The following is a 14,701-nucleotide window of genomic DNA, read 5'->3' on the forward strand; positions in this document are numbered from 1 at the left end:
TACATCATTTGTAACTCCCTGCAATTAGGCTCAAGACACTTTCAGCTATTCATTTTTATTGCATTGAACATAACTGAACACAAACAGTCATTTTGTTAAACCTTTATTTGAAACGGTGAATACATGAATATCTGAACAGAGAAGAACCAAGTCTTTATTTAAGAAAGTAAGCACCTTCACAGTGACAGGCAATCAACGTCAGCATATGGCACAATATTAAGTCATTACGCTTAGACTTTTGTCTTAAAGTGTAGTGTTTATCCAAATGTGAGAACTTATTTTTCAAGTGTAACATAATGCTCAAATGACAGACTGAAATTAAAACTGCAAAGCAACATTGTTCACAGCTATACCTACCTGGTCCCTGCGATGGGCATAGATGTTGTCCAGCCAGGCTGTCAGTCATACCTGACAAGAAATAAAGAGTTAGCTAAAGAGTTGCTTTAACACTTCCACAATGTCAACAGACTCCCGACAGTCCGAGTGGTCTCAGTGCGCTGCGAGTAGACTTCAGTTAAAAATCAGTCGAACCGAATAGTGAATCATCACTGACCAACTCGTTCACCTTTTAAGAAATTCATCTAATGAGGTGCAATCTGTAGATCACGCCTCATACTTAATTTCCCCACAAGGATCAATAAAGTAATTCTTAATATGCGTGGGACCCCCCCCCCCCTTCTACACTTAATTTTGATCCTTCAAATTATTATACAACTCAGGCTTTTACATCCAGACTTACCCTGAAGGGCTCTGCCAACTTCTGCCATGCGTCAACACCTGCTGAGTACAGAGGACACTGTATTAGAAACAATTCTAAACACTGCAGTTTGTACTGAAAAATCAGTACTCTGCATGTTCAGTGCACTGTGAAAGAGCTTCATTGTATAATCAGAGACTCTAGTCTTGTGAATCATCATAGTTACATGCTGATCATTACAGCGTATCAGTGGTGTTCCATTCTGACACTCACCATCACATTGTGGCTGCACACTCAGCGCTTCATTTCGATCAATCTACATCCATTTTTGGCACAATCCTGGTAAAAAAAAAACATTTTACCTTCAGTAAGGTTTTATTCTATACCAGGGGAAAAACTAGACATGTCTGCAGTGAACATTTGCAGTATACATTTCATTTCTTAGATGAGGTCACACTGGAGGGCCTTAAGAACATGCTTAGCTGTTGAATTAAAGCACTCACTTTTAATATGTTGACTTACAGTTTATCAAACATTTAATGACCCCCACTCCTACATCACTGTAAGTGAGCTACACTACATTGTTGACTAAAGCAATTTCTGCATCAACAGGGCAGGACAATGTCTTAACCTTTTCCATTGACTTTCTCCTTAAAAGTTACAAAGTGATAGAGTACAACTTGACTAGAAGAAAAAAAAAATTGTAGTTTTAATTTACCAGATCTGTACCAAATTGATTACACATACCACATCATTTGTGTGGTTTTCTTGTCAGTGGACTGTAAAAATCCTCATAAAAGTGAAAATCTTACCCTGAATTGCGCTCTCGTTGTCGTCTGCCACGTTTCAACACCTGCAGTGTACAGAGAAAACTATTAGAAACAATTCTAAACACTGCAGTTTGTACTAATAAATCAGTACTCTGCATGTTCAGTGCACTGTGAAAGAGCTTCATTGTATAATCAGAGACTCTAGTCTTATGAATCATCATTGTTGCATTGGGTTTTTTTTTTTTTTTTACATTATATCCTTTAGTGGCGTTCCATCCCAACACTCACCTTAGCTCCTGATATCTGAACTCTTCACTCTGATCGTTCTACAGCAATGACTGGTGTGATCCTGAAGGAAAGGGCAAGTATGCGTTATGATGTGTAACGTGCTCAAGTGTTATGGAATTATGATTAAACCAAAGCACTTAATCATAATTTAATAAATACTCACTTATTCCGCCATCTCCAACTGTAGTATCAGCAGGCTCGGAAAACTCTGCTAGCGTCACTACAGTAGTTCTGACGCCACGTGCTGAGCACGGAAGAGCCGCAAATACTGCTGCGTTTAGCCTAAAGCCTACTACATGGTCCCAAACTTAAAATGGGGTTCCACGTGTATTACCTTTACCTTTCCCTCATTCTTTTTCAAATTCAAATTGTATCAAATTAAGAACACTCCGCATACAAGCAGCCCAACATCCAGCCTGTCGTGTAGACACGCCAACCAGAGGCCGAATAAGCGTCCTCACACGGCTTATATATATGAGGGTCCTTCACCAGCAACGTGCTGGCGCTTTTGGTGTCCTAGATATTGCCTGTTTTGCAATTCACCGAAACGTTAAGTTCAAAATGTTAAACGCAGAAAATGCGCGTTTCTGTTTATTTCTCTGTTCTCAGTTTTTCATAATAAGTGCATCGTCCCTATTATTATTATTATTATTAGTAGGAGCACGTTATAATTAAGCAATACCACACACATACGCTAGTCGCGCTTTTGTGGCGATTAACCCGGAATGTACTACAAGTACCACCCATCAAGCCTTTTAAGGTTGCCAGGTTGCTTTGGGCAGGCAAGCTACATTTTAACAACAGACTTTTCTACGGGTTCTTCTTGTATCTGGCAACACACACAGAGCCCACTCACTGCTTTCGTCACTGAGGTCAGGTAGACAGAGCGAAGATGGCGACCGCCTACGAGAGATACAATTTGTAAGTAGCCCGACTAATGCTGTTAACCGTTTTCCTTCGATGCTGTACTGACTTTGGACTGCGTTAAAGGGGGAGCCTAAGGTCAGACAGGAGCTGCAGCCCCGAAGCAGCGTTAGGATAGATGACACGGCGGCTAAAGTTTGCTGACACGCTCAGCTGGTAGAGCTGGAACCAGAGTTTCACTTCACAGTAATTCATTATAAAGAATATAGCATAGCATCGTTATGTAGACAGGCTGTGTGTGTATATGTGTGTTTGTGTGTGTGTAAAAACCAGCAGCGAGACAGAAAGTTAGTTTACCCAGCTAGCAGCGGTAGCTCCTTGTTGTAAAAGGGCTGTTAGTCATTTCCAATTTACACAGCAAGTACAACAGTAACAGATTTGTACTTTTCCAGACACACCCTTGTTCATAAACATAACTTTACTAGCCACAACCCAGTTCTACCAGTCCTGCACCTGCAGTGTGTCCATTCACATGAATGGAATGCACAGTTGGTGAGGATGGACAGTGTCCCTAAGCCTTTCAGAATCCAAATTATTAGTATTAAATAAATGGGTTAAATAAAAACATATTATGTGAAAAATACTGTTATAAAACAAAACTGACTTTTGAGAAAAGATATTTAGAAATAAAAATGACTCAATTTATGAAGTAAAATAAAACTTCACAAAGTCAATTATCAGTGGTTGCTCTATTCCACAGTTACAGATGTGACTATTTGAATTAATTCCTTATATAATTTTGCACCTCCACTCTGATCATTAGTCTCATTTCTAAACTCTAAAATCCCTGTCTTCACCTTGGAACATGGAGAGTGCTCTGAAATGAGATTTGTGAAAATCACAGGAAAATGTGTAAAGAAACAATACAGGCTCAGCATTTCTTAAAATCTTAGCCATTCAGTACAGAATGTAATGACTGTCACAAATAAATTGGCAAGATGGACATTCCGCTCTCCTCTTGCATGTGAATTGTTTGTTGAACTAAAATCTTTTTGTAGCATTTCGTGTTTCATAACTCTGCATCGTGTTGGTGTCGCACAAGCATGGTTGAGATTATGAAAGGCCAACAATAGAGTGGCTGTGTCGTTACAGCAGCTGACTGTTGCACTGCCTCACCCTAAGCTCCGAACGTCACTGAGACTGAATAGGAGGTTTGCATTTTTCTGCTTCAGGGACCTAATGCTATGTGTTAATCAAGCTGTTGTCGCCAGCTCTACACCATTTTGAATCAAGAAGTTCATATTAAAACATATCATACAGGTCTGAAGTTTAAGAATGAAGAAGAATCAAGAATCTTTATTGTCATTATACAATGCACAACAAAACCTTGTTTAGCAGCTCTTGGCTTAAGACACACGTGTGATTTAAGTATTAACACGTGGTCTTAGTTAAGTTAGGCTGGTGTTTGGTTATACCTGTTCTATACATGATTTTGGCTGTTTTACTGTTTAGGGTGACAGGGAGAAAGTCCTTGTGCATTTAACAACAGCAAGTTTTGCATTCATTCCCCTAAAGGAGTTTGACGTTCCAGCTGCATTCAAATGTTATACATTCAGATGTAGGACTCGGCGATATTGCCTGAAATCAACACCGCGATTAATTGACGCTTTGCCTCGATGATCGGTTATTGTGCCTGGCGCCGTGTGTGTGGGACCTATTGCTCCCAAACCACTGATAATTGCCGCGCGTTGCATTGCATCGCATCAGTTACTGGGCATAAATGTCGGTTTTGATATATTTTCGGTTAATTGCCCAGCCCTATTCAAATGTTCCTTCTGTGCTTCCTGCACAGAATCTCAGTAGGTTGTAGGCAGTTTGGAGTTGAAACCTGTATCCTATTGCCTTTCAAGTTCTCAGTTGAATTATATTTTTAATCTTTCCTCACCACCAACGTTACAGCAATCGTTTTCATCACAGTGAACAATGTGCAAATTCCCACAGCTTTGGTTTTCTTTGGGACCAGATAAGTTATTTGACAGTTTCATTGTGCCTTGCAATTTGTTGTAGAATGGGTGTGGTTAGCTTTAGGACTTCAAATTAAACATGTCTCAACTTGGGCAGCTCAGTGGGGCTAGCTGTTATGGCACACAAAGTTTCCCTGTTTCTCCACATTTCCAGTCACTCTACACTGCCAAAAAAGCAATAAAGATGTCCCAACTTCAGACTAAATTGAACATGACATTACTGAAAAAAAAACGTGTTTTTATTTGAGTGGTAAGTATTGTGATAGTCACTCCCACCAGGGGTAATATGTGCACCTGAGAGAGCTCGAATAGCGAATATCTTGAAGCTTCTAGGGTGTGGCAGTAGACACTCGAGAGTACCAAGGGAAATGTTGACTCGGTTGTCAAACTAGATTTAGCCTTTCACACCATGGTCCACACAGACGTTTTGTTGTGCATACAAGATACAACAACATAGCACTTCTGGTCTGTGTTTCTGTCCTCACCACACATCATAGTGCCATATCATCATTTTTGGTAATGGGCCAGCCCACACACACGTGTAGAGGCGACTGTGATAGTCTTAACATGACTGTTGTAAGACAACAAATTCCTAAAAATGTCGTAGGAAAGATTTTGTTTATGTATTTAGTGGCTGAAGTATGTTAAATGTCAGGCTACATTAGCTGACATGCATACAGGAACTAAGGTGAAATGGGAAGAGGCACAGTCTCCTGTTGTAAAGCTCTCCCATCTGCATATGTTGTGTTATTGGTGGTACCTCAAGACAGTAAGAGTGATACAAGATGTCTTCTATCATCTGGTATTGTCTCTCCTTTGATTGACAAAAGCTATAGATATTTTCCAAAAACTTACTTGTACAACCCTATTCCCTTTGTGTTCTCTGCTAGACACACAACCCCTGAGAAGTTCTTCATTGAGGCCTGTGATGAAGGAGCTGATGCTGTGCTGGCTATTGACAGGGTATCCAATGAGATGACCCTCACAGGTAGGGGGAATACATCCTGTACACCACTCAGAAAACCACACAAACAACACACACACAAACCAAACTATTGAAGTGTCAGCTATTGCGCTAGCTAATTACTAATAATAGCTCCTAATTTTATAATGAGTTTTTGTGATGATTTTACAGGTAGAAAGGATGTTCCACCTTCAGCAGTCACCAGGCCTATATGTGGTATCATGGGAACTATTCGCCTAGTTGCAGGTAGAACCACCGCAATGCACCATTATGTTGTTATTGTTCTGTTTGAACCTAGACGGTAACAGCTATGACTTGACCTATAGGGATGTACTTGATCGTCATCACCAGGAAGAGGAATGTAGGCAGCCTACTGGGACATGCTGTGTGGAAGTGTGTGGATTTCGATGTGATATCTTATAAGAAGACATTGCTGCATCTCTCTGAGGTCCAGGTCAGTAAGACTGTCGAAATAAATATATAATATAATATATAATATAATTTAATAATAAAAGCAATAAGAACAAAAAGTTAAATTATGTCCTGTGGAATTTGCAGTTAATCTTCAACCTACAGGACATTTACATTAAACTTAATTACACTTTGTTGTAATGCCAGGCCTCAACTTTAATTTCACTGTTTTTAAATCAGAAGGAACTGGGTGGTAGTTCTTACCCAAACTGTTAAGAGTTCCAAAGTAATGTTAGCATAGCCTATATACTACCCTTGAGCTGACTATTGCCATCTCCCAATGCAAGTTTCCAGTTGTTGCCATGTCAGAACTGTCATAGTCCACATAAACTCCTGGTTAATCCAAATACAGGCACGTGGTGGAGCATCAGTCAAGCTAAGGTTCACGGGCCCGTGCAGAAAAAGGAAACCCACAATCTCGGCACTGGCCTGTTACTCTAAGCAGTCATACCCCCTAGTTATGCAAAAAGTCCTTCTGTAATCAAAACGAATGATTCATTTATCCTCCTTTACCATTTTACCAGGCTGTACACAAGTTTATTATAATGTATTATAACATTGGAGAGTGACTGAGAATTGCCATTGAGATCTAGAGAAGGCTTCAGAGTCAGAACAATAAAAAGTTGGAGTATTTAAAATACTTCTGTTTGGGATAGATTGTTCCTTCTTTGTTCTCTTTTCCTTACCCTATCTGATCTGGCAGCGCAACAGGGTTTATGTGACATATTTTTTAAAATACTGTTAGTGGTACTTGTTTGATAGCTTAAGATGACTGGGAATCCAGACAACTTGTATGTGCATCTGATGCATGTAGCCTTGGTAAATGAGACCTCATGTTTCAGGATTCAGGACTGTGATATCTCATTTCAAGCAGGCAGTGCATTATTAATCTGCTTCTGTTTGTGGTATACTAATTGGAAGAGCAGCCTTTGCTGTATGATAGTTTGTGCAGAACAATTGGTATGAAGAAGACAATATTTTTTATGGTATTGGAAATCATAAAATAATCACAGATATGATTACAGGTAAAACGAGATAGAGCAGTGGTAACTTGGTGAGAAGGTAGTAAGAAAGCAGATGGAGTTAGTGAGTAGTTGAAGGATACAGCTGTAACATCTGGCATCACTCCCTGAGCTAAATGGCTTAGCAGCTTGATCCTATTAGCCCAGCGGAGATGCACGAAACTTAAAAAAAATAAAAATCTGTTTTAGTTGCCGTGGGTGCTGCCTTTGTCAGACAGACATCAGTCTGTCACGTTATTGTGGAGGAATTTTGGTCCATTCTTCACCACAACATTCCTTCAGTTCATTGAGGTTTTGGGGTATTCGCTCATGCACAGCCCTCTTAAGGTCCCACCACAACATCTCAATTGTGTTAAAATCTGGACTTTGACTAGGGTCATCCTAAATATTCTGATGTATATTTGCTTCTGTGCTTTGGATCATTGTCCTGGTGCATGGCCCAGTTTCCACCAAGATTTATTATTGAACACATGCTTTGGCTTTATTTTTGCTAAGTGAAGTAATGGCACAGTAAAAACTTAATGTTGTTTGTCGGAACTTGTATTTGCCTAAGACCCACTACCATCAGATAATTTTGTTTATTGTTTATATATATATATATATATATATATATATATATATATATATATATATATATATATATATATATATATATATATATATATATATATATATACACACTCAACCAAAATATAAACGCAACACTTTTGTTTTTGCTCCCATGTTTCATGAGATGGACTTGAAGATCTAAACTTCATTCCAGATACACAATATTACCATTCCTCTCAAACATTGTTCACAAATCTGTCTAAATGTGTGATAGTGAGCACTTCTGCTTTGCTGAGATAATCCATCCCACCTCACAGGTGTGCCACATCAAGATGCTGATCTGACATCATGATTAGTGCACAGGTGTACGTCAAACTGCCCACAATAAAAGGCCACCCTGAAATGTGCATTTTGTTTCTGCTTTATTGGCGGTCTGGGGACTCAGAACCAGTCAGTATCCATCCCACCTGTGAGGTGGGATGGATTATCTCAGCAAAGCAGAAGTGCTCACTATCACACATTTAGACCGATTTGTGAACAATGTTTGAGAGGAATGGTAATATTGTGTATCTGGAATGAAGTTTAGATCTTCAAGTCCATCTCATGAAACATGGGAGCAAAAACAAAAGTGTTGCGTTTATATTTTTGTTGAGTATATATATATATATATATATATATATATATATATATATATATATATATATATATATATATATATATATATACACAACTTTTAAAAATGATTGTATAAGTTTGCAGTTCCCAGCACAAAATGTATTATATAAGTTTTTTCTAAAAATGAAAAGTTTTTCTCTTCTTTTCTCCTCTAGTCTCAGGAGAATAAGAGCTTCCTGTCCATGCTTAACAATGTGCTGACTACAGACGGCTTTTACTTCTGCACTGACTTTGACCTGACACACACACTGCAGCGGCTGGCCAACACCAGCCCTGACTTCCAGGAGATGAGTCTGCTGGAGAGGGTGAGACAAAACACAAAAGTATTAAGTTGAAATTTCAAAATTATTTATTCTTTATTATATGTATAAATCAGTTGTTTTTTTTAGCAAAACTTGTTTCACAACCACGTGAGATGGTCATTAAAGTGTCCCTGTCAGAGATGCACTGACATCTTACATGCTGTGTCCTACAGGCAGATCAGAGGTTTGTGTGGAACGGAAACTTACTCAGAGAACTGGCTGGGCAGCCGGAGGTAACACTAATCAGCTGTGGCTTAGTCATGTAAATAGATTTATTTGCACTAAATTTGTTATCTAACTGCCTGTATTTCTTCTTAGCTTCATAAGTTTGCACTTCCTGTTGTCCATGGATGTATCCTTAACACATTTTCAAATGGAAAAAAAAACGTTTTTTGCTTTTTTTTTGTTTTACACTGCACTGGAGATGAGATCTTGAGCAAAGCCTTTCCTTGACCCTCCTGGTGCAGACATTGTCATGAAGCCATGCCGTATAAACGGGAAGATCTTTGAGTGGATCCTCATATCCAGGAGAAGCTGTTTCCGGGCCGGTGTCAGATACTACGTAAGAGGTAGAGCATTCATGCAGTGTCTTTATTGGAGCACAGTGTGGTGTTACATCTTGGCTAGGGGTTAGGAGCTGATATCCAAAGCTGTTCAAGGTTATTCTCAGAGGCCTCGCACTCTGAGACCTAAGATCAGCTTCTCTTGCTCTGTTCAGCAGTAACGGAAGGAAGAGCTTGTCCGACTCACTGCTGACTTCACATGAATGTTTTGTTTCCACAGGCATCGACTCTGAAGGCCATGCTGCTAACTTTGTAGAAACTGAGCAGATAGTTTTGTATGAGGGGGCAAAGGCTTCATTTGTACAGGCAAGTATTGTTTAAGTAAAAAAAAAAGATTTTAATGAGCTTTTAAAGATCAACTTTTTTTCCATCCATAGACACGTGGTTCGATGCCTTTTTACTGGAGTCAGAGGCCCAACCTCAAATACAAGCCTAAACCTATAATCAGCAAAACCATGACTCATGTAAGAGCAGGCAGTTCAACATGTTGGTATTTTAAATGGTGATAATTCAGATACTAATTTTTTAAAAACATTGTGTAGCTGGATGGGTTCCAGAGGCATTTTGACTCGCAGCTCCTCATCTATGGAAAGCAAACCATTCTGAACCTGGTAAGGACTCCTTCATCATTTATTTAGAAGCACATTAATGATGTGGGAAACTTACCTGTATGTTTGTTCTTCCAGGTGAATCAGAAAGGCTCAGAGAAGCCTCTCGAGCAGGCCTTTGCCAAGATGGTGTCTGGCATGAACAATGGTATGCTCAAGTAAGTGGAATCTAGTGCCTTTTCCACTTCTGTTGACTGCAATCACATTTAAGACTCATTTTAAGAATATTTTATGTCATTCCCAGACATGGTTTAGTCCATTTACGACCCTCTAAGTGGCCCTGCCTACCCACTATATGCAGCTAAACAGTTTTCATACCACATGGTCAAACAAAGGAGAGCTGACATTTGTGCATCTGTTTTAAATAGATCAGATCATCATCATTTTAGGCAGTCACGTTCGGTAACGCGCTAACTTTCAGTAACTTTCAGTAAGTCTTCTTGAGAAGCATTTGGACTGAATCTATATCTATCTATTTCTGGCAGCTCAGAAAGTCTTGATCAATAAATAAAGTTGAATCAGCATCAAACCCTGTAGGACGCTCACACTGTCACAATGCATCTCCTGTCCCCAGCTACATTGCCTTTGATTTCCACAAAGAGTGCAGCCACATGAGATGGGACCGTCTGCAGATCTTAGTGGATGCTGTTGCAGAGATGCAAGATGAATACAGGTAACATGACATGCAGTTGCGCTGAGCTAAGGTTTAGCCAAATACTGTGAAGAGCACTCAGTCTTTTCTCTTTGTCTAGTTACTTCATGGTGAACTCTGAGGGAAAGACGGTGGCCCAGCAGAGGGGAGTCTTCCGCAGTAACTGCATGGACTGCCTGGACAGGACCAACGTCATCCAGAGCCTTCTGGCCCGACGTTCTCTGCAGTCTCAGCTTCAGGTATTTTTACACCAAGACTGCTACACATCTTAAAACAAAACAACCCTTACTTGCCCCCCATCCTGGCACATATAGGTGTGCAATAGTGTCCAACATGGAAAATACCCAGCAATGTCAAATATTTCATTGACACTGACTCGATAACCACAAAAATGACAAGGAGTTGGATGTTAGCTCAAATTAAATGCAATGGACGAGCACAGATGTTGTTCCTGTCTGTCCACAGAGGATGGGGGTTTTGAATGTTGGTCAGCGGATTGAGGAGCAGGCTGAATTTGAAAAGATCTACAAAAACGGTAACTTCATCTATTTAACTATTAGCATGTGTCATATGAATAGTACAAACTTAGTACCTGAGTGTCCCCTCATGTTTTTGTGTGTGCTTTCTAACCAGCATGGGCTGACAATGCCAATGCATGTGCTGTACAGTATGCAGGAACGGGAGCCTTAAAAACAGATTTCACAAGGTATTGTAACATGTTATACCACACTAACTAACAAGTACCATATTATTTGCCATTATACTGTTACCATGACAACTGTTTATCCTGAGTCATGTCTCCCAGCAGGACAGGGAAGAGGACCAGGTGGGGGCTGCTGATGGATGGCTGGAACTCCATGATTCGTTACTACAAAAACAACTTCTCTGATGGATTCAGACAGGTATGCCATCTATGTACATAGCCAGAACAAACATGTTCTCAGTCTTATTACAGACTGCTTAGAGAATATTGCTCTAAATAAAAAAAACACAGTGCTTTCTTGAAATTTGCATGGCTACACACATTATAATTTAGTTAAACAAACAGAAATATGGTTTTGGAACAGTGTCTGTGATCAGTGCAGTAAAGGTGTGAGTGTGGTGTTGGTTTCAGGACTCGATTGACCTATTCCTGGGTAACTTTGCTGTGGATGACTCAAATGGACCTACTCCTCTTCGTGTCCAAAAGGACTGGAAGTTTCTAACAGTCAGTATATCAATGTTCTCTCTGTAACTGGCAGCAGTGAATTGCATTGTTCTAACACTTGAGTTCATTTTACAGCTTCCCATTATTATGCTGGTGGCATTTTCTATGTGCATCGTCTGTCTTCTTATGGCTGGTAAGTGACTTTCCCACACAATTTAGATTAATTAGAATGGTTTAAGCAGTTGTTTGTTTGTGTATGTTTCCCTGTGATGGACTGGTGACCTGGCCAGGGTGCACCCCCAGGGATGATTGTGTGAGGTGCTATATAAATTGAATTGAAATCACTTGTAAGGCATACCGTAGTTGTGTGATCAGTTACACCTCCTCACATCTGATTGGACAGCTTTTAATATCTGAGGCTACACAGATTGTGTGGTGAATGGAGGTCACAGCACCTGTGTCTACACTCACACTACATTGTCGCTGCATATGTCAGAGCCCACACATGTCCACACATGTAAAAAAAATCTTGATTAGGTTTATGTATTGATAGACTGAGAAGAGATGTGTGTGAGGCAACATCTGGCAACAACGTCTGTTGTGCCTGGTGTTTTGTGAAGCAGTGTAAGTACTTGTTGTTTGTCTTCCAGGTGACACATGGACAGAGACTCTGGCTTATGTGACATTCTGGGGTGCTGCTAGTGCAATCACAGCCACAATCATCCTATTTAACGGTCAAGACTTTGTGGATGCTCCCAAGCTGGTTCACAAAGAGAAGATGGACTGAGTGTGTGTGTGTTTATGTGGGGAGCAGCTGCATCTAGCTGACACATATACCTCATCTTCACCATCTCCTTCTGCAGGTCTGGACTCTTGAATGAACTGCTGTCTCCATACTGCCCTCTAGACTTGCTCATTCAGTTTTTTGTTTATCTACAACAGGCCTCATCTTCTACAGTTGTACTGCACACTCTCCTTCTGGTTTACATTGAATTGCCAATGTTCACCATACTGTATCTTTAGATTGATTTTATTTGTTGGTGTGTTGGTCTGACCCTGCCTACAAAAGATATATTTTTTTCAGTTACAGTCTTTTGTTTTGTTTGTTCTGTTTTTAGTCATTACACCCCTGTAGTCAAACTTAAACACTTACAGCAAAGCCACCAACAACGATGTGGCACTTAGAGATGCACATATTCAAACATACAGCATATAAAAGGATCACTCTTTACTGTATGCACATTGAGTGTTGAATGTAATGAAACGTACAGTGTGTGGAAGAAATATAGTTGTAATCTATACTGAGTTAGCGTGTCTTCCTTTTAAGCTAAAGTGGGAGTGTATCTAGAGTAAAGCAGTTTATGTGCTGCCTTCACATAGATGCATCTCTGAGCTCCTTGGCTACATCTATGAAAGATGACTGTGTGGATAAAATGTACCAAACTATAGTTTTGGAACATCTATATTTGTCATAGGTCATTTTAATTGAGGAATGAGATGATTTTTTGCATACCGTCAGTGTTGGTCAGCCTTCTTTAGGTTCAAGTTCCCCCATAGGATAGTTCCACAGTTCACATCTGCCCTAGACATTTGCACCTTTGATATCGTCACACGTCTGCCTGGGTTCGGAAACCTTCTTCTTTAAAACAGGAGTGATATGTAAGGGGGGGATTGATCACAATGCCTTCTAATTTCTGATTCTACATAGTGTATACATGAACTTTGTGTGACCAAACTGTGCACACAACACATGAATGTGAAACTATGTTTTGGGAGCTTGATCACAATGATGTAGTTTGTGTACAGGATGATGACATGTATGTGATAATAGCTTGAGCACACCAGAGCCTTTGGCTTGGCTTAGTATTACTTTATATGCTCAGCTCGTGTGCAGTTGCTAGTGAGCTTCTAAAGTCAACTGACTTTAGAAGATGAAATGTAATTGATAAACTGTAGGTGAATATTTTTTGTGGATGTAAATCCTACAGCATATGCATTTTCATATGCAGATGTAACAGATATGACAGAGCAGGAACAGTCAGTCAGCACCTTACTTGCATTACATACACCAATAAATCCAAAATAAGTCTCTTCTTCTTTCTATTGTTTTGATTTGGAAGCTTATGATCACGGAAGTTTTGTCATTTAAGGAAGTATAGAAACACAAAAAAACACAACTATAACAATAGTAAGAAACAGTTTCAGATGTAAACCTGTCAGTGTCATGTCAGTCACTGTTGATAAACTAATAGAAATGGGATCTAACTATGAAATCACTGGGAACTCATCTCATTGTAACAATAACAAACAAATGGAGCACATGAAGAAAAAAAATGTTATTTTGGGCTTGTATGTCTTTTCCACTCTACATTAAAATAAAGCTTAGATAAGGAAACACATTTTTCTAATCATTAATGATGGTTGTATGCTTTAGACTAAATGTCCTATCTTTTTCCTTTTGAGTCTGTTTAAAAAGGTTTATGAATCAAGACCATTTATGACAGAAGCATACAAAATAAACCTGAATGAATTCAAACCTGTCTCTGACGGTTCCTCTTCTGAAAGAATGTTTAGTTTAGTGGGACAACTTTGCAGCTATATGCTGCTGCTGACTTGTACTGCACAGAGACGGGCTTCAAAAGGTCCGGACAAATATTTGTGACGACATATGGCAATATTGTTTCAACAGCACCTCAAACTGCAATGGTTGAATAATGGTTTTCTTTTAGAGTTGACAGCATTCAATTAGATGTGTGGACCTAATAAGTGCTTATTACAGCTCTGATATTGCAAAAATTTAATATGAAGGAGGTGAATCCATTATTATTTCCCAGGATGCCATTTGCAATGGCAGCACCAAATGAAACACCACTACCAGCTCGTTTCATGAATTAAAGATGTTATTTAGCCTCACATACTATAACCACAGACAGAAAGATAGAATGTATGTGAGAAGGATTGCTCAGTGAGGTCAGAGTCTGCCTGTCTGACATTGAAGAAACATTTGTTTTTATTTCAGACAAATACCTTCTAAATAAAGACACACATTGAACTGTCACATGTGAAGGGTCTGCCCTTTCATGCCACTTTGGTCACTGTTTTGAC

The 14,701-nt window shown here is 39.5% G+C and overlaps 1 protein-coding gene and 1 long non-coding RNA gene across 4 annotated transcripts; one reads left to right on the forward strand and one right to left on the reverse strand.

The window, feature by feature from the left end:
• Positions 1-87: 87 nt before the first annotated feature.
• On the reverse strand, positions 88-2,214 carry LOC114432215 (uncharacterized). 2 transcript variants are annotated; one of them, XR_003670234.1, is made up of 6 exons: positions 1,919-2,214; positions 1,756-1,816; positions 1,510-1,550; positions 971-1,036; positions 740-780; positions 88-408 (listed from the first exon to the last, which is right to left on the reverse strand). It is a non-coding gene; the product is annotated as an uncharacterized LOC114432215 (long non-coding RNA). The 2 variants fall into 2 exon arrangements; XR_003670233.1 differs by having other exon boundaries at positions 740-777; positions 1,919-2,212.
• A 350-nt stretch (positions 2,215-2,564) lies between these two features.
• Positions 2,565-14,132, forward strand: sacm1la (SAC1 like phosphatidylinositide phosphatase a). Of its 2 annotated transcripts, none has more exons than XM_028400171.1 (20): positions 2,565-2,676; positions 5,534-5,631; positions 5,779-5,853; positions 5,934-6,061; positions 8,480-8,629; positions 8,800-8,859; positions 8,945-8,978; positions 9,094-9,195; positions 9,410-9,495; positions 9,567-9,653; positions 9,732-9,800; positions 9,876-9,955; positions 10,372-10,470; positions 10,550-10,688; positions 10,915-10,984; positions 11,083-11,155; positions 11,255-11,351; positions 11,564-11,656; positions 11,732-11,789; positions 12,247-14,132. In XM_028400171.1, the coding sequence occupies exons 1-20, from the start codon at positions 2,648-2,650 to the stop codon at positions 12,381-12,383; spliced, it is 1,764 nt and encodes a 587-aa protein (XP_028255972.1). In that variant the 5' UTR covers positions 2,565-2,647; the 3' UTR covers positions 12,384-14,132. The 2 variants fall into 2 exon arrangements, with proteins under 2 accessions (XP_028255972.1, XP_028255973.1); XM_028400172.1 differs by having other exon boundaries at positions 11,258-11,351.
• Positions 14,133-14,701: the final 569 nt, after the last annotated feature.

Source organism: Parambassis ranga, chromosome 2, assembly GCF_900634625.1.
Source record: "Parambassis ranga chromosome 2, fParRan2.1, whole genome shotgun sequence".
Classification (NCBI taxonomy): Eukaryota; Metazoa; Chordata; class Actinopteri; family Ambassidae; genus Parambassis; species Parambassis ranga.

Coding starts and splice junctions, on each gene's coding strand:
- sacm1la (XM_028400171.1), top strand. CDS start 2,648: ATGGCGACCGCCTACGAGAGATACAATTT. Junction 9,801..9,875: donor AGCAAACCATTCTGAACCTG/GTAAGGACTCCT, acceptor TTGTTCTTCCAG/GTGAATCAGAAAGGCTCAGA. Junction 10,985..11,082: donor TGAAAAGATCTACAAAAACG/GTAACTTCATCT, acceptor CTTTCTAACCAG/CATGGGCTGACAATGCCAAT.